This window comes from Diceros bicornis, chromosome 5, assembly GCF_020826845.1.
Source record: "Diceros bicornis minor isolate mBicDic1 chromosome 5, mDicBic1.mat.cur, whole genome shotgun sequence".
NCBI classification, from domain to species: Eukaryota; Metazoa; Chordata; class Mammalia; order Perissodactyla; family Rhinocerotidae; genus Diceros; species Diceros bicornis.
In genome coordinates, this window is record NC_080744.1 from 69,420,646 (window position 1) to 69,444,656 (window position 24,011).

At 37.1% G+C, this 24,011-nt stretch overlaps 1 protein-coding gene across 3 annotated transcripts in view; it reads left to right on the forward strand.

Moving 5' to 3' along the window:
* Positions 1 to 24,011, forward strand: part of SCAPER (S-phase cyclin A associated protein in the ER) — a 440,234-nt gene that overhangs the window by 36,073 nt on the left and 380,150 nt on the right. For all 3 annotated transcript variants that reach the window (XM_058542151.1, XM_058542150.1, XM_058542152.1), the window contains exon 5: positions 7,338 to 7,532. In XM_058542151.1, the coding sequence (XP_058398134.1) occupies positions 7,338 to 7,532 (195 nt within the window). The remainder of the gene's footprint in view (positions 1 to 7,337; positions 7,533 to 24,011) is intronic.

Below are 24,011 nucleotides of genomic sequence, written 5' to 3' on the forward strand. Positions count from 1 at the left end.
TGAAGTGCATGCCATCAGACTATACTACCTACTCCCCCTTCTTGTTGCAGTCAGTTATAGACTTGAGGTCACTTCTCCTTATTCCTTGAAGATATAACTTTTAGGCTCACTGCATGAGTGAGCCTACCATGACTGCTGTCCTCTCAATTTTTCTTGCACTTCTCTCCTTCAACAGTCTTGTCTTCTAATCATTTCCATGGTCAGACTCTTGCCTTGTCCCCACTAATAACTACTCTCCCTCCAGGATCTCAATCTCAACTGTCCCTTTTCTACCTATCATCTCTCTTTCCACCTTACTTTCTCTGATCTCCTGACTCCAATAATTTTTCACCTCCATGGAATCTATAATTTACTGGCCCTACTACACTTTCACTATCCCTCATCCTTCATATGTCCATACTTCCCTGTAAATCCACCTGAGATTCTATGATTTGTTTGTTATAATCACTTCCTTGCATACTCATTCAACCGTCTTGCTTCCCTGCTCCTTGGGGTAGTGCATGTTTGACTGAGCTGCCCTGATTAAATCCAACTTTCTGCCTGTTCTGCTCTGCACCCCATGCATTTGAACATGGCTGGACAAAAGTATCAATTATGTCGACTAGGCTCTTTTTACATTCATGACCACATAATCTCATGTGGGTAGTACTGTCTCAAAGTCCAACTACATGTCCCTAGTTATTCATATCAATATAGGTCCCATGGACATTAAAAGGATAATAGAAGAATACTATGGACAACTCTACACTACAAATTTGGTAACCTAGATAAAATGGACCAATTCCTTGAAAGATACAGTCTGTCAAAACTCACTCAAGAAGAAATAGACAATCTGAATAGGCATATATCTATTAAAGAAATTGAATCAATAATTAATAACCTTCCAAAATAGAAAATACCAGGCCCAGATGGATTCACTGTTGCATTCTACCAAGCATTTAAGGAAGAAATTATACCAATTCTCTACAATCTCTTTCAGAGGGTAGAAGCAGAGAGAGTACTTCCTAACTTATTTTATGAGGCCAGCATTACCTTAACACCAAAACCATAAAAAGACACTACAGTAAAAGAAAACTGCAGACCAATAACTCTCATGAACATAGATGCAGAAATCCTTAACAAAATATTAATAAATCATATCCCACAATATTTAAAAAGAATGATACACCATGACCAAGTGGGATTTGTGCAAGGCTGGTTCAACATTTGAAAATAAATTAATGTAATCCATCACATCAACAGGCTAAAAAGGAAAAATCACATTATCATATCAATAGATACAGAAAAAGCATCTGACAAAATTCAACATCCATTCGTGATAAAAACTGTAAGTAAACTAGGAATAGAGAGGAACTTTCTCAACTTGATTAAAAAAATCTACAAAAAAACTACAGCTAACATGATACTTAATGGTGAGAAACTAGAAGCTTTCTCACTAAGATCATTTGCAAGGCAAGGATGTCACCTTTCACCACTGCTTTTCGACATTGTAATGGAAGTTCTAGCTAATGCAATAAGACAAGAAAAGGAAATAGAAGTATACAGATCAGGAAGGAAGAAATAAAACCATCTTTGTTCACAGATAACATAATCGTCCATGTAAGAAATCTGACAGAATCAAAAAAACACTTCTAGAACTAAAAATCAATCATAGCAAGGTTGCAGGATAACAAGATTAATATACAAAAGTCAGTAGCTTTTCTTTATATTAGTGATGAATAAGTGGAATTTGAAATTAAAAACACAATACCATTTACATTAGCATTTCCCAAAATTAAATACCTAGGTATAAATCTAACAAAATATGTATCAGATCTATATGAGGAGAACTACAAAACTCTGATGAAAGAACTAAATAAGTGGAGACACATTCCATGTTCATGAATAGGAAGACTCAATATTGTCAAGATGTCATTTCTTCCCAGCTTGATGTATAGATTCAGTGTGATCCCAGCAAGTTATTTTGTAGATATCGACAAACTGATTCTAATGTTTATATGGAGAAGCAAAAGACCCAGAGTAGCCAACAAAATATTGAAGACGGAAAAACAAAGTTGGAGGACTGACACTACCTGACTTCAAAACTTACTATAAAGCTACAGTAATCAAGGCAGTGTGGTATTGGTGAAAGAATAGACAAATAGATCAATGGAACAGAATAGAGAGCCCAGAAATAGAACCACGTAAATAGTCAGTTGATCTTTGACAAAGGGGCAAAGGCAATACAGTGGAGCAAAGATAGTCTTTTCAACGAATTGTGCTGGAACAACTGGACATCTACATGCAAAAAACTGAATCTAGACACAGATCTTATACCCTTCACAAAAATTTAACTCAAAATGGATCATAGACCTAAATGTAAAGCACAAAACTATAAAACTCCTAGATGATAACCTAGGGGAAAACCCAAATGACCTTGGGTATCGTGGTCACTTTTTAAAGATTTTATTTATTCATTTTTTTCCCCCCAAAGCCCCAGTAGATAGTTGTATGTCATAGGTTCACATCCTTCCAGTTGCTGTACGTGGGACTCGGCCTCAGGTTGGTCGGAGAAGTGGTGCCCTGGGGCGCACCCGGGATCTGAACCCGGGCCGCCAGCATCAGAGCGCGAGCACTTAACCGCTAAGCCACGGAGCCGGCCCCGTGGTCACCTTTTAGATTCAACACCAAAGGCATGATCCATGAAAGAAATCATTGATAAGCTGCATTTCATTAAAATTAAAAAATTCTGTTCTGCAAAAGACAATGTCAAGAGAATGAGAAGACAAGGCACAGACTGGGAGAAAATATTTGCAAAAGACACATCTGGTAAAGGACTGTTATCCAAAATATACAAAGAACTCTTAAAACTCAACAACAAGAAAACAAACAACCTGATTAAAAAATGGGCCAAAGACCTTAACAGACACCTCATCAAAGAGGATATACAGATGGCAAATAAGGGTATGTAAAGATGCTCCACATCATATGTCATCCGGGAAATGAAAATTAAAACAACAACGAGATACCAATACACACCTATTAGAATGGCCAAAATTGGGAACACTGACAACACCAAATGCTGATGAGGATGTGGAACCATGGGAACTCTCACTCATTGCTGGTGGGAATGCAAAATGGTACTTACAGCCACTTTGGAAGACAGTTTGCCAGTTTCTTACAAAACTAAACATACTCTTACCGTACAGTCCAGCAGTCAACCTCCTTGGTATTTATGCAGAAGAGTTGAAAACTTATGTTCACTGCACACTGGTGTTTATAGCAGCTTTATTCATGATTGCCAAAACTTGGAAGCAGCCAAGCTGTTCTTTAGTAGGTGAATGGATAAATAAACTGTGGTACATCCAGACAATGGAATATTATTCATTGCTAAAGAGAAATGAGCTATCAAGCCATGAAGGAACCATGGAGACATGGAGGAACCTTAAATGCATTTTACTAAGTGAAAGAAGCCAATTTGAAAAGGCTGCATACTGTATGATTCCAACTAGATGACATTCTGAAAAAGGCAAAACTATGGAGACATTAAAAAGATCAGTGGTTGCCAGAGATCTGGGGTAGGGGGGAGGGAGGGAAGAACAGGCAGACCACAGGATTTTTAGGGCTGTGAAAATACTCTGTATTATACTATAATGATGGATACATTTCATTATACATTTGTCCAAACCCATAAAATGTACAACACCAAGAGTGAACTGCAAGGCAAACTATGGACTTTGGGTGATTATGGTGTGTCAATGTAGGTACATCAAGAAAATATATGTTCAATTTTATATGCTCATGAATTTTTCTGGGAATATGTCCATAGATGTCACATTCTCAGGGGAGTCGACGAGCCCTTCTGAGAGAGATGAGTCAGAAACCTCAATTTCTTCCTTCCTTTTTCCCTCTCCTTCCCTTTCTTTTTTATCTTTCTTTTTCTTTCAAAAGTTATTGATTAAAACAATATAACTTCATGGAATTCAGTTGTGTCTAACTTTTCCCAAAAGTTTAGATTACTTTGTCTTCTACTGAGTATCTTGGAAGCAGTTAGGCACAGTAAGCCATAGCAATGGGATAGTTACCTGATTTCGAATCTTGGCTTTGTCACTTCTTGGTGTGAGACCTTGGGTTCATCATTTACTTTAGCTAAACCTGTTTTCTCCCCTGTAAAATGGAGATAATAGTAGTCCCTGTGATATAAAATTGCTTCAAAGATTAAATGAAGTATAACTGTATGGAAAGCACTTAGCCCAGTGCCTGGCACAGAGCAAGTATGCCATGAATGTTAGATGCTACCTCAGTTATTATTATTACTGCTATTATTTTTATCGGTGGTAGGTAAAAGTCCTATACTTTGAAATGCTATACTGACTTATCAGCCTCTACAATTTGGTGTTTCTCTTCTACCTTTCACAAATTTAGCGATTTTGCCATTAGTTTATTTACATTTTTTTAAGGAGCATATTTAATCTCCTCTTTATATGTCTCATAATAGTCATACTTAGCACTGTTTGGGTGCTTATTGTGTGCTAGATTCTGTGTGAAATGCTTTATGAACATTGGAGCAGAGGTTGAGAGACTAGGTTCTGGTCCCAGTTCTGTAAGCCTTTGACTTTGTCAAGAAATTCAGTCTTTCTGAGCCTCAGTTTTGTCATTTACAAAATAGGGATAATAATATTTGTCCTGTCTTTACAGTTTGTTGTGATGATTAAATGACATTATGGTTGACAAAAGCCCTTCATAAAATGTAGATAAGCATGCAAATAAAAAGTATTACTATTTTTTTCAAAGTTAAACGTCAGATTTGCACAGCACATTGCCTTTTAGATGGAATTACCTAGCTGTAGTTTCTGCCTTTCCAGAATCTTTCTTAGTAAAAGCCTCACATAGATCAGTCACAAAGAATAGAAACATCTTAACCTGAAAGCAGTATTGCCTATTCTACGTTGTAAGAAAGGATGATAAAGTATTTGAATCATATATACATGGATGCATGACGTGGAAAATACATAAATGGGTGAAGATGAGTGAAAGTGGGAGCCGGCCTGGTGGAGCAGACGGTTAAGTGCGTGTGCTCTGCTGCGGCGGCCTGGGGTTTGCCGGTTCGGATCCCGGCGTGCACCGATGCACCGCTTGTTAAGCCATGCTGTGGCGGCGTCCCATATAAAGTGGAGGAAGATGGGCATAGATGTTAGCCCAGGGCCAGTCTTCCTCAGCAAAAAAGAGGAAGATTGGTATCAGATGTTAGCTCAGGGCTGGTCTTCCTCACACACACACACAAAAAATCAGTTAAAAAGAAGGATGTGCAACTATGACTTGGAACTATCTACTGCGGCTTTGGGGAAAAGAAAAAAGGAGGAGGATTGGCAATTGATGTTAGCTCAGAACCAGTCTTCCTCAGCAAAAAGAGGAAGGTTAGCATGCATGTTAGCTCAGGCTGATCTTCCTCACCAAAAAAAAGAAAAAAAAATGAGTGAAAGTATTTTTGAGAATTCAGTAAGATTAGAGTCTGAATTTACAGGAAGTTACTAGCCCTTTGCTGATCAGTGTAGAAAAACTTTGTGAAGGAGGTATAATTCAGGAAACCCCAAATTCAGGAAACTTAAAATTCCCAAGTTAATTTTAATTTTGGATGGTGTATATAGGAAGAGAAATGAGGTCATCTGGGATATCTGATAAAGGGCTGTCAGCACAGGGCCTTGGGCAGCTTTGTAATGGAAAGCTAGCAGGGTAATTGTAGAACTCTAACTGAAAGATGCCCTCCTGTGGCTATATGATCCTGGACAAATCAGTTAGCCTCTGAACCTTAGTTTTCTTAAGCTGTGAAGTGGAGCTAATAATACATACTTTAAAAGTTGTGTGAAGAAAGTTAGAAGGTTATGTAAAGTTGATTTATGATCTATAATCCTGTACAAATTGTTACTTCTTGTTGTTACAGTTATCAGAAAAGTAATGGACAGAATTAAGCTTTGCTTTGGGGTAGATGCTAGTTGAATGGGACTTTGAGTTTGGTTTAATCCAAGGAGAGGGTATTTGCCATAATAATTAAATCATTTACTTCTAGGGCTGGAAAGAACTTGGACAGCAATTGAGGCAAAGGTTTTGTGGGTTGTTAATTATTACTTTAAATTTTATTGTATGAGTGTTGAGAATTTGTGCTGGACTGGGGCTGTCAGATAAAGTGTTTACTAATTTTTATTTGCTAAATCTGGCAACCCTAGTCTGGATGGAGGACCATGGGAGGAGGATGAGCAGCTCCATCTCAACTTCTTAAGTGTGTTTGTCTGTGTGTGTGTATGTGTTTTGTATGCTTGCTTTTTGGTGGTGAAGATTCTATAGAAACCAAAGATTGGCAATGAAAGATTTATGAAGTGAAGGAATCACTGGTATATTGAAAGGTGAAACCTAAAACAAAGCAGGAGGGTTTTAGCCTCTATTTCGGATATTCTCCTCTCTGGGGTGCTTCTATGAAAAAGAAAAAACAAACAAGCAAACAGGAATGACACACATGCCTACAAAACAACCCAAAGAAACCTGAGATTGTTTGTTGCTCTAACTGTAGTAGAAGGTTAGTATTTATTTATTCATTAGTTTAAGTAGCCACAGAGAGGTAAGCAACTCCTTTGGTACGTCTAGGGAGAAGCTTCAGGTTGACATTTTGAATTTAGGTCTTAATGTAAACTACATGCTCGTGTTTTTGGTGGAGTGATTCTGTGGTACAGTCTATAAAACTATAGAACATAATCTTGTATTTTCAAATTCTGCCTATGCAACTGAGGAAAAAAATGGGTCTTATGAACATTGAAGTTACTTTATTTGGTGAGTCTGCTCTGTAGCTGGTGCTTGGTTTTATTTTATTTTACTGTTCTTTTCAGGTAAATTGTTTTGTATTTATATATTAATTTTTACTTCTAATGGAAAACTGGTTTAAGATAAAATTAAGTGAATAAAACTACAATATGTGTCATTTCTAAATGAAAATAATATATGCAAGTAATTTAAAAATGTTGAAATTGCTATTTATTATTTGTTGTATGTAAATGTATGTAAATGTGCCATACATGTATTCCAGTAAGTCAGGAGCCACTTTAGTGCTCCTTTTTGACTGAGGGTCTATTCACCATTGAAGTCATCCTAATCTTCAATAAGACATGTCTGAAATAAAAATTGATCTTACAAACCTGCCACTTGTAAGATGAGAAGCTTTGTTTTGATGAGTTCAGTGTGATATGTATGATATAAGCTAAAAAGAAGAATGTCTGTTTTTAAGTATTTATGTTGAAAAATGTGCTTTATACAAAAATCCAGTCCCTGGTGGCTTTTTGAAAATATTTTTTCATGTTTTATTTCACCAGAACACTGCAGTAGACTGTAAAATATCATCTACAACTGGAGATAAACACTTTGATAAAAGTCCAACTAAAATAAGGCACCCTCGGAAAATTGATTTAAGAGCGCGATACTGGGCATTTCTTTTTGACAACCTTCGTCGGGCAGTAGATGAAATCTATGTAACTTGTGAATCAGATCAGAGTGTGGTGGAATGTAAGGTAAGGCTTTCTATGAGGCTTTGTAATCCATTTGAAGCCAAATTGTCCAATTTTTGCTATACCTGTCTTGATCATTTACCTCAGTATACAATACGGTAGTATTAACTATAGTCACCATGCTGTACGTTAGATCTCCAGAACTTATACATCTTATAACTGAAAGTTTGTGCCCTTTGACCAACATCTCCCTATTTCCCCCACCCCTTGCAACTACTTTTCTCTCTGCTTCTGTGACTGCTGCAGATTTTTCTTGGTTTTGATTTTTCAGGAGTACTCTTGTTGTTGTTTGCATTGCCTCATTACATACTTTTATATTCTGTGCAAGATTTTGTAGAAAGCTGTCTTGGTACAGTCCTGAGCAAGAATTCAAAGGGATATAGATATGCACACACACATACTTATCTTAAAAATCTCTTATCTGCATTCTCCATTGGTACTGTAGGTGGCACTAGTGAGATTTTCACATTCTTTGGTTTCATGTTTAGTGTCTTTAATTGGACTCCCTTTCCATTGAGATACTTATCATTCTCCTAATTCACTCTGGTCAGGGAAAAGTGAGATTGATGGCTAACTGTAAACAATCCTGGGTGGGATTGGGATGTCATTGTAAGGTGTGTTTTCTAATTTTAGATAACCTTGTGTTTGTAATAGGATATCATACAGACATACAGCATAATCTGCTCTAAAAATTCACTAGCAAGCCTGGCCTTTTAGTGAATACAGACTATATATTATATTAATTTATACTGAGTAAAAGTATTTTGAGAAAAACCAGAGTGATTTCTCTTCATATAAATATTACAGAAATATCTTCTCTTCTACAGTGACCATGGTTAAAAACCTTGGAATTCATTATTTAACCTTTGAAATATATGAAGGATCAAAGAAAAGTTATGTTGAGATAGAAGCTGTGTTTCCTTTAAAATTGGAAACAGCCAAAATAGGTTTTAGACTAGCTTAAAAATATGATTCATCAGAAGCAGTTTTCAGAATAAACAGTAATTGAAATCATTCAAATTTATGGTTTGGTTGTCACATTTAATATTGTTACTATCAGCATGTAAAATTTTATGTTTTAAGAAAAAAATTTTTAAGCAAAATCATATCCTTGGTGTTTAATGAATCAGCATGTTGTGGTAGAAAACATTATTTGACTTAATTTTGGGTTATAGATTCTTCTGTAAAATGAGCGTATGGGCCTAGATAATCCCAAGGTAAGCTCGAGAGAGCAATCACATCAGCAGATTCTTTGACTTTGCTATTAAAAATAACAAATGGTTGATTGAAGAAATCAAATTTGTTTGTAAAATGTGTACTTCTTTACAGAAGTGAGTTTGACCAGTTGCAACCATGTGTCTGTGATGAACAGAAACTCTTGCACCTGTCGCTGATATTGTATTTGAGGAAGCTAGACTTGGCCATAAGACAGTGTGGCTTTTATTTCTGGTTCTGTCCCTCTTCTACCCAACACTTCGTGAAAGTTTAACAGTAATAGAAATTTGTTGTGCAAGTTAAAGATTATAAGAATGGAGAAGATTTTGACAAAGTGAGAGGAGTAGAGCTATGTTCTCTATTCTTTGTACTGTGCCAAGAGGGTCAAAGGCTTATGCTGAGAAGTAAAATCTGGGAGCTTAAAAGTTAATTTCATGCCCAACTCTACTCCTCTCCCCTTCCAGGACTTACAGGTGGTGATGTAAAAAGGTACAGTTTAACATTTGGTCTAAGCATGTGCTGAGTATATAATAACTAGAGTTCCATTTTTGTTTTGCTCTATTCTCATTATAAAAACACTTCTATCCATTATCTCATTTGATTTGTACCTTTGTAAGATCTATAACCCAGGGGGTTTTCCTCATCCTACAAGTAGATTCAACCCTTGTTTTGTGGATGTACTGACAAAATTTGTCCCTATTTGTGATTTATGTGTTTTAGCCTTAGTTAAGTAACCACAGTTCAGGTCTTTGTCTCATATGTAAAATGCAGTTAATAACACCTGGATTATGTAATTCATATGATAAGTATAGCATGATAGTGAAACGTAGCTTTCCTATTTCAGCCAGGGTTGCTGACCAGGGCCCACCACTGTAATCAAAAGAGGCTAAATTTCTCATTTTTCAGTTTGAAGACGTGCCTGTTAGGCCATCAGCCACTTCACTGCATGACTTGCTAAGAACTGACATTCCAGCAAAACTACACTCAAACCATCACCACTACATTTCTCCTTCTCTCTTATAAAGTGGGCTAGAGGGCGGACAAGGGGGGATTGCCTTCTGGAGAGTACACAGTTAATGAAGTGGTTTCCATCCTCTCAACTTTTTCTCACAAAAGTTTGAGGTGGGGCTTAAATTGCTTGTAAAGTTTGTGAGTGTGGCTGCAGGAAAGGGATACTGGCATTTTATTCTCTGGCTGGATCTCTGCTGACTGATTTTGGTGCCTCTGGAATGGGGGAAAGCATGCTGGGAACACGTACTTTCCTTTCTCTGTTTACCATTTCAACCTGGGGGGAACTGGAACTAGAATATTGGGGGCACCCTCAGATATATAGACTGGTGCCTACATCTTCCTTTGATATTTCATAGCACAATAGGCTTGTGGGAATAGTGCATGCCAGCTGGGGTTGAAGGGACTATAGGGTAGTATGCTTTGAAAGGAGATAGGATGAGGGTTCTTGGTGATCAAGTAAAGAGGACCCCCACAGTCTCATGATTTATGTGAGGGAAGGAGTGTGGACATTAGTGAAGATGTCGGAGTCATAGGGGCTTCCTCTGAGGACACTTGATTAGGTGACAATATGCAAAACTCTGATGGATTTGGGGCAGATACTGCTTGGGCAGAGGGAGCCAGGATGAACCTGAACACTGCCTAGAGAACCACATATGCTACCTGTGCAGAACTCACCATCTACAGAGATCAGTAGAGACCACTGACCTCAGGCTGAGTCAGAAAAAGGTTAGGGATACATCTCCGCCGGGCAGCACTTGACTCTGTTGGCAGTGTGGCATCACCATAGTCCCTGGAGAAGGACCAGCTGATTACTGTAGCAGACCCATCACTAGTATGTGGTGAGCTCTCGTAAGCAGAATATTGTTCTGTTCCCACAGCTGCCACTTGTGGCAAAGAACATAAGATTGTGAATGTAGGGGAGTGGGAAGGGGAGTACAGGGAAGGAAGGGAGAAGACCCAGTGAGAACAAGCCATGCCCTTCCCCACCACAGGCATCTGCTAAAGGCCATGTAATTCTCACTTGTGATAATAAGCAGGTTGTCTGAAGATGGTATTTAAAAACTATTCTTTGATAATTGAATGTGACTGAAAAGTTGTGAGATTTCACTGAGATACTCAGCAGGTTTAGGATTCAACTGAGTAGTTATGGGGAAAAACATACAAGTATTCTATGTTTATATCTCATTGAGTTGAGACTTCTCAATTCAACAATTAATGATCAAAATGAGATGTGAGAAGATGCTTTGAAATGTATGACATGCAATAAAAAGAAAATAAACTTTATAATTAGATAAGAGGAGAGTCACAGATGGAGAAACGGGAATATAGGTCCAGGAACAGAGAAGGACTAATCATAGAGGTAGGAAGAAGAGTAGGAGGGTAGGAATGTCCCGAAAGCCGTGGTAGAAGTAGGAGTATTGCAGAGGTCAAGAATGACTGCAATTGAGAGAAAGCTTTTTCAATTTGGCATTCAAGAGGAACAAGAGCAGATGGGATCAAGGTGATAATTTGTGGTAAGAATTTGAAATTCCATCTGCTAGGTCTTTGCCCTTTTTATTTTTGAAAAGTAGGAGGTGTGGGATTTGTGGAGTTGGAGTTTTGAGGGGAGTGGAAAAGGTCTGAAATAACTGTGATGAAGAATGGAAGGGCTGACTTACAGAAACCACGGGATTGCCCAGCAGCCCTTTGAAGGTCACAGTGGAGATTGGAAATTCTTCTCTTTCTTGTGTCCTCAGTTTTCCTTATTACATTCCTCTCCCATCAGCATTTAATATGCTTATTTCCCTTCCATCCTCAACAACAAGAACAGCAAAAAGAAATCCCCAAACTGTTCTCTGCTTTACTTGTACTTTCATCTACTCTCCCATCACCCGTTTTTCTCCTCCCCTTCTTAGCCAAGTTTCTTGGAAGAACTTTCTGCATTTGCTGCCTCCATTTCCTTTTCTCACAGGTACTCATTAGGTTACTCCAACCTGGTGTCACATCCTATCAGAGCTCCTATTAAGCTCTTATTAAAGTTGCTGCTCACCTCTGTATTGTTTGGTCCAGTGGATGTTTTTAGTCCTTTCCGTGATCTCTGAGCAGCATTTCACACTGTTGACCACTCCCCCCTCCTTACTTACCCTCTCCTTTGGCTTTCGTGGAACAACATCTGCTGGTTTTCCTCTCCTTTGTTGGCTGCTACTTCTCCTCCTTTTTCTTTTCTACCTGACCTTTAACTGTTGGGAGGTCATTAAGGCTCCTTTTAGGCCATCTTCTTTTCTCACTGTTATATACTTTCTCTCTCTGCAGTTTTGTCCAGGCCGTGGCTTAATTTACCATTCATTTGCTGATGATTCTTAAATTTATGTCTCTAGCCTATACCTTTCTTCTGATTTTCAGATCTGTATATCCAACTTGCCTAGTTGGCATCTTTATCTCACAAGCATATCAAACTGACATATGTAAAACTAAGTTCATGATCTCTTCCTAAACCCCACACCTGGAAATGTATTTCTGTTTCCTGAATGGGCAGATGTTCTCTCATCTTCCTCCCTTCACCTCATGCCAGCCACTGTCCCGTGAATTGGCCCCTTTCAGAATTACCTCCTAAATCTTTCCAATCTGTCCACTTCTCTCATTCTCTACTGCTACCATTCTAGTCAAAGCTGCCATTACAAAATGCCTGGATTACAACTGAAACCTTTTAACAGGACTCCCTGCATCCTTCCAGTCCATTCTCCACATTAAGGACAGAATGATACTTAAAAACCACAAATATGATCTCTCATTTCTTTGATTATAGCTCCTCAAAAGTTTCCCTTTGCTCTGAGCGTTAAAATCCTCAGCATGACCTTCAAATCTTGAGTGACTTGATCCATGCGTACTTCATTTCACACACTTTTCTCTCTTCCCTTCTGCCTCATTTAAATCAGACTTCTTTCAGTTACTCAAACATACCGTGTGCTCACGTTTCCAGGCCTTTCCATGTTCTGATTTTTCTTCCCAGAACATTCATCCTTCCTCCTTGCCCGGCACCTCCTCACCTCCCTCTTCGCTTTTACTTCTATTCATAATTTAGGTTTCAGCTTAAGTGTCACTTCCTCGGGGAAACCTATCCTGATGTTTCAGACTAGGTTCCCTTCTAATGTACTCTCAACATATACGTCTCCTTAGAAACACTTATCACAATTGAAATTAAATAATTGTATATTTAGTTGTTTTAATCTGTCTCCCTCACTAGACACTAAGCTCCATGAGGACAGAAACCACACTGTCTTGTTTAGCCCCCATCATCAGTTCTTGGTACTGGCACTGGAACATAGTAAATGCTCAGTAAATAGATGTTAGATGGCTGTGTGAAGCAATGAGACTACATACACTTTTGCAGTGACACCAGTCTTCACAGTTATGTGATGCCTCTCTCCCACAATGATACATAGCAGCCAGTCACATGCTAAAAATGCTCAAAGGTGGTGAGTAGAGGGATTAATCATGAGTTGGTAGTCTTTACGCAGATGCAGTGGTACTTCACTTGAGTAAAGGAGCTGAAGAGGGTAAGAGAGTAGTTGGAGTAGTGGACCATGGGATCTAAGCTGGATGGGGAAGGAAATGACTATAGGAGAAGCCTGATAGATATGGAGAAAGTAGGGAAGCTAAGTGTTTGCAAATATTCCTTGGACATGGTAGGAGCAGGTAAGGTGCGTTCTCTAGAGATAGAAAGTGATAGGTTTATATTTATATTTATATTTTAAAGTTATTATTTAGATACTTCAAATACTTGTTTTTTACCTTCCCGATCTGTCAGATACTGAGATATTTTAAAGTCTCCCACTATTATTGCAATTTCTCCAATCTCTTTGAATTTCCAAGAATTTTTGCTTAATACATTTTGCTGCCTTGTTATTAGTTGTATAAAGGATCATATGAGTTATATTTTCATTATGACTTTAACATTTTCTCAGTATAAAAATGACCTTTTTGTCCAGTTTAATGTTTTTCTTTATGAATTCTATTTTGTGTAATATTATAATCTCTCTTTTTTTTTGGTTTGATTTGCCTGTTGCTCCTCAGCTCAGGTGTTGCAATTTTTTTCAGAGAACATGAGATTCAGCACAGGGATAGCAGGCTAAGAGTTCCCCTATGTGTTATTGGGAGTAGGCTTCGGTTACCTCACCATTGTCTTACATCAATAGCTACCTTTTTTTTAAATTTAATTTTTTCTTTTCATTGCTTTGATATATGTATATACTGTGAAATGATCCCCGCAATAAATCTAGTTAACATCTATCACCACACTAGTTACAATTTTTTTCTTTCTTGTGATGAGAATTTTTAAGATGTACTCTGTTAGCAACTTTAAAATATACACTAGAGTATTATTATTAACTGTAGTCACCATGCTGTACATTACACCCCCAGGACTTAATTATTTTATAACTGGAAGTTTGTACCTTTTGACCTCCTTCACCCATTTCGCCCACCTCCCACTCCATTAATAGCTATCTTTTCCTCTATCCATATCTGATCTTTCTAGCCTTATTCCAGTTATTTATTCTTTACCATGTTTCATTCATTGTAGGCTTACAATAAAATTTGGCTGATTGATTAAAAAATTAATTTCTCCTATGTATAAAACATTCCCAAAGCATTATTTTATGATTCAGTGTTTAAGTTGTAGAGATAAAAAATGAGCTGTCATTTTTTTTAGTCTATTTAACATGACAATTAATTTATGATCTCCTGGTTGACAAATCTTTGTTCTTTATACCTGGTTCTCATATATATCATAATCAATAGGGCATAGATTATTTTTCTTTTGGGTATTTGGAATAACTTAATAACTTGATCCCACGATTACCACGTCATAACTATTACTGGAGTTAGTCAAACCTGACTTATCTGGGCCAAGTTCCTAATTATGGTAGCCTCGTTCTTAACTTAGTTATGGTAGCCTAGTTCTTCATACCATTTTACACACTACTTTCATTTTTAAACTATTTCTTCCTAATTTCTTTCTTTCTTTTAATGACACCACCATTCTCCCAGTCACCTGAGTTCTCATCTTTGTCAGCTGCAAAGTTCCTATCCATTCATCTTTTTTTTTTTTTCTTCCATTCACAACCCCCCTACCTCTTTCCTAGTGTCAATACATTGCTGTTTAAAGACCCTTATTAGTCTCTGGTGAACTATTTTCTTGTGCTTTTGGGTATGTCCCTCTTTAATTTTTTTTCCCCTTTTACAGTCCTTCTTACCAATGGCTTTTTTTTTTTTATAATTTTATTTATTTATTTATTTTTTCCCCCAACGCCCCAGTAGATAGTTGTATGTTACAGCTGCACATCCTTCTAGTTGCTGTATGTGGGACGCGGCCTCAGCATGGCTGGACAAGCGGTGTGCCGGTGCGCGCCCAGGATCCGAACCCAGGCCGCCAGCAGCGGAGCGCACACACTTAACCACCAAGCCACAGGGCCGGCCCACCAATGACATTATTTCTAAAATACAATTCTGATTATATTACTCTTATGCTGTAAAATTTTTATTGGTTCTATCTCCATAGCCTTCTGAATCCACAATAGATTCATCATTTTGGCTTTTTTTTTTTTGAGGAAGATTGGCCCTGTGCTAACTCATTTTGGCTTTTAAAACCTCCTACTATATGATCTTAGCTGACTTTTCCAGGTTTCTTATAATCTTTGCTAAGCTGCCTGTATATTCTGTTAAGAGTGCAGAATTACAGAGGAGTTTAGAAAAGCCGAGTTCTCAGGATCCAAACTTGAACTCTGGCATTGCCTTAGAATTTGGGAGGCTTTGGGGTTCCAACTGGTGACTGTTTATTAAAAAAGGGTTAATGTTTCTCACTTGGGAACTGATATAATGCAATAGGATGAAATAATCTATTCCTTGAGACTTTGTTGGACTTTATCTTGGTAGGAGCCATCTGTATCTTTTAGATAAAGAGAAGAAAGTGGGTAGGATCTTGAAAAGTGGATGTTTGTTCAAGTCATTTTGGCACAAATATAGTAACTGGAGGGTGAAATTCATTGCCACCTGATTTCTTTATGTGGAATTCATTTGGTGTATAGTTGTATTTTTTTATTGAAGTCATAATAGTTTATAACATTGTGAAATTTCGGTTGTACATTATTATTTGTCAGGCACCATGTATATGTGCCCCTTTAACCCGTATGCCCATTGTTTCCCAATATATGGTCTATCCTTGAGAATGTTCCATGCACGCTTGAGAAGAATGTATAATCTGGTGTGTTTGGATGGAGTGCTCTATATATATCTATAAAGCTCGTCTTGTCTAGTTTTTCGTTTAAGTCCATTATTTCCTTATTAAGTGTCTGTCTGGATGATCTGTCCATTGATGTAAGTGGGGTGTTAAGATCCCCTACTATTATTGTGTTGTTATTAATGTCTCCTTTTAGGTTTCTTAATAGTTGCTTTATGTACTTCGGTGCTCTTGTGTTGGGTGCATATATATTTATAAGTGATATATCTTCTTGGTGGAGTTCCTTTTTATCATTATATATTGCCCCACTTTGTCTCTCATTACCTGTTTTATCTTGAGGTCTGCTTTGTCTGATATAGGTATGGCAACACCTGCTTTTTTTTTTTGCCGTTAGCTTGGAGTATTGTCTTCCATCCTTTCACTGTGAGCCTGTGTTTGTCTTTAGAGCTGAGATGTGTTTCCTGGAGGCAGCATATTGTTGGGTCTTGTTTTTTAATCCATTCTACCACTCTGTGTCTTTTGATTAGATAATTCAGTCCATTTACATTTAGGGTGAATATTGATATCTGAGGGCTTAATGTTGCTATTTATTGCTTGCTTTCCAGTTCTTTTGCATTTCCTTTGTTTCTCATCCTGTGCGTTTCAGACTATCCATTCAGTTTGGTAGTTCTGTATGGTGATTCTCTTAGTTTTCTCTTTATTTATCATGTGTGACTCTGTTCTGATTGTTTGTTTAGTGGTTATTATGAGGTTTGTATAAAAAAATCTCATGGAGGAAATAGTCTGTTTCCTGATGGCCTCTAGACTGAGTCGATTTGATCCCTTTCCCTTAGACTAAGTCGATTCGATCCCTTCCTTCTTCCCCTTCTAAGTTATTGTTATCACATCTTATTTGATCTTTTGTTGTGAGTTTGTGTTTAAAGTGATGGGGTCATATTTATTTTTGATGTTTTCCTTCCCTTAATCTTTGATTTTATAATTAAGCGTTTGCTGACCCCGTCTGATAGAGAGCTGTGGTTTTTCTGTTTTGTCTACCTATTTTTCTCCTTGTTCAAAGCTTTGTATCCCCTTTTCTTTTATTTTTAAGGCATGAGGGCCTTCTTGAGCATTTCTTGTAGTGGGGGTCTTGTGGCAATGAACTCCCTTAGCTTTTATTTTTCTGGGAAAGTTATTATTTCTCCATCATATCTGAAGGAAATTTTTGCTGAATAGAGTATTCTTGGCTAAAAGTTTTTGTCTTTCAGATATTTGAATATGTCATTCCCTTCTCTCCTAGCCTATAAAGTTTCTGTCAAGAAATCAGCTGAGATCCTGATAGGAATTCCTTTGTACGTTATTTCTTTTTGTCTAGCTGCCCTTAATATTTTTTCTTTGTCACTGACTTTTGCCAGCTTTACTACTATATGCCTTGGAGAGGGTCTTTTCATGTTGATATATTTAGGACATTTATTGACTTCTTTCACTGGTATTTCCAGCTCCTTCCCCAAGTTTGGGAAGTTCTCAGCTATTATTTCTTTGAACAAGCTCTCTGCTCCTTTTTCCCTCCCTTCTCCCTCTGGAATACCTATAATCCTTATGTTGCATTTCCTAATTGAGTCAGATATTTCTCGGAGAATTTCTTCATTTCTTTTTAGTCTTAGTCTTCTCTCCACCGCCATTGGTAGCATTTCTACATTTCTATCCTCCATATTGCTAATTATTTCCTCTATATTGTCAGCTCTCTTCTTTAGGGATTCCAGATTTTTCTTTATCTCCTCCATTGTGTTATTCATCTCCAATATTTCTGATTGGTTTTTCTTTATAGTTTCAATCTCTTTTGTGAAGAAATTCCTGATTTCATTGAGTTGTGTATCTGTATTTTCTTGTAATTCATTGAGCTTTTTTATGATAGCTATTTTGAATTCACTGTCATTTAGGTTATAGATTTCTGTGCCTTCATGATTGATTTCTGGGTGCTTGTCATTTTCCTTCTGTTCTGGAGATTTAATATATTTTTGCGTAGTGCCTGACGGTGTTGGCTTAGTTTTCCTCATACTGAAAATATCTGTGGTTTCCACCTCCTGCTACTGGATGGGGGTCAAGAGCTGTGTATCCTCAGCCCACTGTGATCTTCTGGCGCTCTGGCTGATTGGCTGAGCTGAAGTGCGCCTGAGCCGAAGTGCGGCTGGGCTGAAGCGTGGCTGAGCCAGAGTGCATCCAGGCCTGCAGCAGTGGGGGCCAGTGTGCACCTGAGCTAGAGTGCCACTAAACTGAGGCTGTGGCACCATTGAGCTGAAGTGCCTGACGTGGGGGGCAGAGGGGCGCTCACTCTTGCCTCCCTGATCCCAGGAGCTCATTGCTCCCCCCCTCTATCTGCTCTCCTGGGGTGCCAGCTTGATGAAGACACCCCCACAACAGTTCCATTCCCTCTGTGAGGGAGTCCCCCAGGGGCTGTGAGGGAACTTTTAGAGCGACGGTTTTCCTGCGGAGGGCCACCCCTCTCCTTCTCTCTCTGAGAGCCGCAAGGTCTCAGGGTCACTGTCATTGGGGAAGGAGGGGAGTTCTTCCTACCTCCTTCCACTTCCTCTGGGGGTTCCAGCCCCTTCAGCTTTAGATGTACAGCTGCGTGGGCCTTTCAGACGTCTTCTGTGTTGTGTGAATGTCATCTGTTGGTATGTGAATGTCCTTTTTGTTATATCTTAGTGGGGGACAGTTCAATGGGGAAAGCTCACTCTGCCATAATGCTGACGTCACTCCTCTCATTCCTCTTTTGCTCACTATTTTTTTTTAGTATTTGATAGAGGCACAGTCACGTAAGTGATGCTTTGCAAAGGTAATCCATGAAGATGTGCTCCTACTGAGCTTGCATTACAAAGTGCGTTGGTAATAATGATGATAAACTCAGAAATAACAATAATTTGCCCTCATACTGCTCATCTGTGCAGTCTTGTAATATACACTGTCTCAGGTGAACATTCTCTTAAGCTATTCTTTCAGTTTAGTTGGAATGCTATAATTATTGATTATGGGTTTGAGGTGTTTATGTTGGTTTGTTATTCATTAGGTGATAAAGAAAATATGAACTAAGTAGCATAATTTACTTATACAAATTATCCTCCAATAAAATGATAAGTGAAATTGAACAATTTGGCGAGTTTACAGATATAATTGTTCCTAGTCAAGTACAACTAAGACAGAGATTTCCTAGTAATATATTTGTTTAAATATTCAGCTATCTTCTGTGGTTTTCTTTCTTAATGAGTATTTACATTGAAATTTAATCATGATCTGTTTCTTGTGTAGAAGTGTTTGGTGGTTTCTATTTTTAATAAAATTGGAAGCATCTTTAGTGAAGACCATGTTATCTGCTGTTTTCGTGTTTGCCACATTTCTGGATTATACACTAAAAATGTAATAAATGGGTCTTAAATCTAGTTTGTGGTACTCCAGTAAAAATTTAAGGGACTCAAAAAATATGGTAGTATTTCTAGAATCTTTCCTTGGTAATTAGTTTATTTTTAATGTATCATTTTTATCATTATTTAGCTCAAGCTGCAATGGTTTTTTTAAAGAGGTATTTTTGTTTTAAAGTTAAGTTATTTGCCTCAAATTTTTGATAGTTATTGGATAAAAAACTTTAAAAAATCTTATATTTAATTTAATAGGCATGCTAATAATGTAACTCAACTAATTATGTTGGGCTGGCCCTGTGGCTTAGCAGTTAAGTGCGCACACTCCTCTACTGGCAGCCCGGGTTTGGATCCTGGGTGCGCACCGACGCACCGCTTTTCTGGCCAGGCTGACGCCGTGTCCCACATACAGCAACTAGAAGGATGTGCAACTATGACATACAACTATCTACTGGGGCTTTGGAGAAAAAAAAAGGAGGAGGATTGGCAATAGATGTTAGCTCAGAGCCGATCTTCCTCAGCAAAAAGAGGAGGATTAGCATGGATGTTAGCTCAGGGCTGATCTTCCTCACCAAAAAAAAAAAAAAATGTAATTCAACTGTATTCACAATAGAGTAAAACCGTTTAAGATTTATCATGATATTTTTTAAGAGAGTTGAGTCTTTGAAGTATCAAAAGGATGAATTTATAAGGATCCTGGGAGATAGAGAAGTTTCTGTAAAAGGTATGGCTCTTGTTCCTATTTATAATGAGAGTGTTTCTTTTGTTGTAAAACTTCACATTAAAAAAAGAGAAACATAAACGGACATTAAAATTTAGCTTTGTCAGAAAAAGGAATGAAAAATGTGCATATGATTGATATTAGAAACCAGAGTGGAGGAGAATGTAAAGTAGAATCATAAATCATGATATCTGAATATTATCAGAAATCATATAATCCAGCCCTCTTGTTTTACCAATAGAAAACTGTGAAACTAAGTGATATGTCTGACATTACATAATGAATCAGCAGCAGAACTAAAGACTGGAACTCAAGTGGACTTATCTTTCATTCAGCAACTATTCATTGAGTACTTAATTATAACATGCACTGTTTTAGGTGCTATTCATGAGCCTGAAAAAGTTAAAAGTATAACAAAAATGTTTTAGTTCAAGCATATCATGTTGATTTAAACATCAAAGTTTTCCTTTTTTATTTAAAGACTTTTTTTTTTTTTTTTTAAGAAGGAACATCCATGCTGCTCCTGCTGTGGATATTATCTTGGGTTATTTACACTTTTTATTGAAGGATTCTGTTTTTTAAGTTTTTTCAATAGTTTTCGCTGCTAATTTGAAATAATAGAAATTTACTGGAAAATGACTGCAACATAGAACATGGATCTTCTCAGTGTGATCTGGAGATCACAAGGTGTAGCAGCAAAGGTTATAATTCTGTTACATTATTCCTCTGGATTGTTAAAAGGATTTGAGATTTGATTGCTGAAGAGAAAGGAGAGTCAGTTTATGTTTTTGGAGTTTTGTTTTTCCATGCATGGTGACTCAATGGAGGTTAAGATTTTAGTAAAATGGGTTATTTTTCTCTTAGGATGTGAGATTCATTATTACAAATATATGTGTCTTGAGGGAGAAAAGTCTTTTCTCCCTTTCAGATTTATAAATAGCACTTATGTGTTTTGAATATGTGTTAACATTAGTTATTACACTTGCTAATGTTAGTAGAAGGAGAGGTGACTTTGTGCTGTACGATTGTGGAAAAATTTTTGCATGTGGTATTTGTGCTGTCCTTTGAAAGGGGAGTAGTATATCTCATGCAATAGTAGTTACTTCAGTGTTTCCTCTAAGCTAGTTGTGTAAATTTGGAAAAAATGACCAAACTTTATTCTACCTTTGTGCTCATAAATGAAGAGTTTGATCTGGATGAGGGCTGAGGACCTTCAGCCTGCATATAAGCATTTAGTTTGGTATTGGGAGAATATTCCAGGCAAAAGAAGTTCCTTAAGCAGTTGTTTAGAGGTAAGCGTGCAGGCATCAATGGGGAATTTGAACTTGAGTATGTTGGTTTTGAGCCTTATAACATTTTATTTTTTCGCATCTTTGTCTTCTTATTCTTAGCTGCAATAGGTCTCTGAGTTTTCTTAGTGGGAAATACCATAAGAGAAAAGCACCTAGTCAAGCCAGCTTGCAAATGAGTTGAGATAAAAATTCGTAAGCCATTGCAGTAAAATATTTCTATCACTACCCAGGCAACTGCAAATTTTATTTATCCACAAGATCCTCGTGAAGATTAAATTATAGGAGAAAGGTTTCCGTTAGCAGATTTTTGTTAGTAGGTTTTCATTTATTGAATATATGATGTATTCTTTTTCCAGAATTCTTTTCCAGGTGGCTTATATTGCAAATTAAGAGGAGATGTTTGAAAAGAAATGATTGAGAATTGAAATGACTGAATGATATTATTAGACAGTTTTGAAAGTGGTTTACTTGCCGTTTTGCTTTTGGATTATTTCTCTTTTGAACTATTTAATTCCATTAGTAGCTTTTGTAAAACTAGATAAGCTGTTCTTTAAAAATAATGCTTTTTAAAACTTGATTCACTTTTGGTAAAGCTCTTTCTTTCATAAGGTTCCCTTTATCACTAACTTCTCAGGTGATGCGTGTTTCTACCCCTTCATCACCACAGCAGTACACCACTGTGCTCATTCCTGTAGCTGAATTGGAGGACTGTATTGATGTCCTGGGCCCAAGGGCCTGTGCGCTAGTATTGTGTGTCGGGAGGACAAAGGGATGGCGCCAACCATCCTGCTCTCTGCGCCAGTAACTAGAATTAATTACAAACCAATCGAATCCGTTGCAGCCAATTGGTAAACTAATTGGTAATTTTAGCTGTACATCTATATGTAGCTATCTGAATGCCTATAACATTACTTTCAGAGCCACTTTTGTTCTGTTTCATCCTGCTTGACAAAATTGCCTTCATAGCTGTAGGGAGAAAGATGTGCTTCAGTGACTATAAGGCTGCTCCAGCTGCTTGTCTTGTTTGTATTCCCTTGTTCGTAAAACAGGACTCGGATTACAGCTGTATGGTACCACTCTGATCATTTCTGATAACGTTGAGCTAAACATTCCTTAAAATAGGTTGTTTCAGCCACCAAATGTACTTTCTCTGTGTCAACTAGTATCAGAGGTATAGCTGCTTATATTCTTGCCCTTTAAAGGGTTTTTCCTTCTTTTTTTTTTTAACAAAAAGGGAAATTAGTAGAAAGCTTCTGAAATAAATTATTCTGAATTAAGTCTTTCTGTGCCATAATGTGGGTGATTTAAGTTGAGTGAATTTAATTAAAGACTTTGAATTATATTAGTAGAATTGAGAAAAGGAAGCCAACTAAATTTAAAAATTTTTCCTTTTCCTGATTGTTGAAGACTTTTATTAGCAGTGATTTGGCACTAAGGATTACCTTTGAAAGGAACTAAACAATACTTCTTTGTTCAGAAAAGTATTTTAAAGTAGAATATAACTTTTATGACAAAGTGAAGTTGGTGCTGTACTTCATTTGTGAATAATTTGGCATACATTTATTATTAGTCTTGAGTCTGATTTCCAAAGTGTATCTATATCTTTTAAAACATTATACATGAAAAGTGTTTTTGAGGTCTTTGAGTGCCACTGATACTAGAAAGTCAGTCTAGGACTTAGTTATGGAAGTAATGTATTTATAAAACAAATGATCATTTTTATAGCTGGATGGCTATAAAATTTCTGATGGTCATCTTCTGGGAGTATTGGAAAGTTGCCTTTTATAGTAAAATGAGGCTGGTATGTCTTTATAGTGAGGTGAAAATTGTATGAGGCTGGCAAAGTGAATACACTTTGAAGTTCTTTGTCTTAAGTATTTAAATAACAACTTTGGCCAGTTAACCAATAGCTACACACATAGTTACATTTGAGATCAATTTCCCTTTCTCAGCGATGGAGTGGATCTCAGTGGCCTGTGCTTTCACACTCTTTTCTTACATAAAAATTTCATTGTCATTAATATGTGAAACTAGTCAGTGCCAAGAAAAAAATCTTTGCCAGATGTGTAGAATGTAGTGTCACAGTAATGTAATTTTGGATAATCTAAAGAAGAAAATTATAGGGTGGTACTGGTAATTATCATGAATGTGTACAGTAGAGTACAGATGATCTATTTATCCTAGTTAAGCTGATTTGGAAATGATTCTTTGTGAAATCCAGCCCATTTTAAATTTATTTTATCTTTGGAAGCTCAGTATCAGTGGAAATGTTGCATTTGATAACACAACGCAAGTAACCCATCATATTATTCAAAACTGGTTTTAAGTCAGTTTGATATATTTAACTTTGTATCAACTGCATAAGAAATGTTGGTAAAATTTTAGGCATTCACTTTTCCAAACTTGTTTCTTTTTAAACTGATGATTTCACATATATATTAGTAGAATTGAAGATGGAGTATTTAGAAGGGACTAAGCATTATTATTATTTTTTGAATTTTTACTTCAGATACTTTCAGTTTAGAAGTAAAAGGTAAAAAACGTAGAGAGAAAACATTGGGTGGAAATATACCTTTGATAGTGGATTTGCTAGTAATTTTTATTCCTGTCTTTTCTTCTTTTTACTTTTCTTACTGC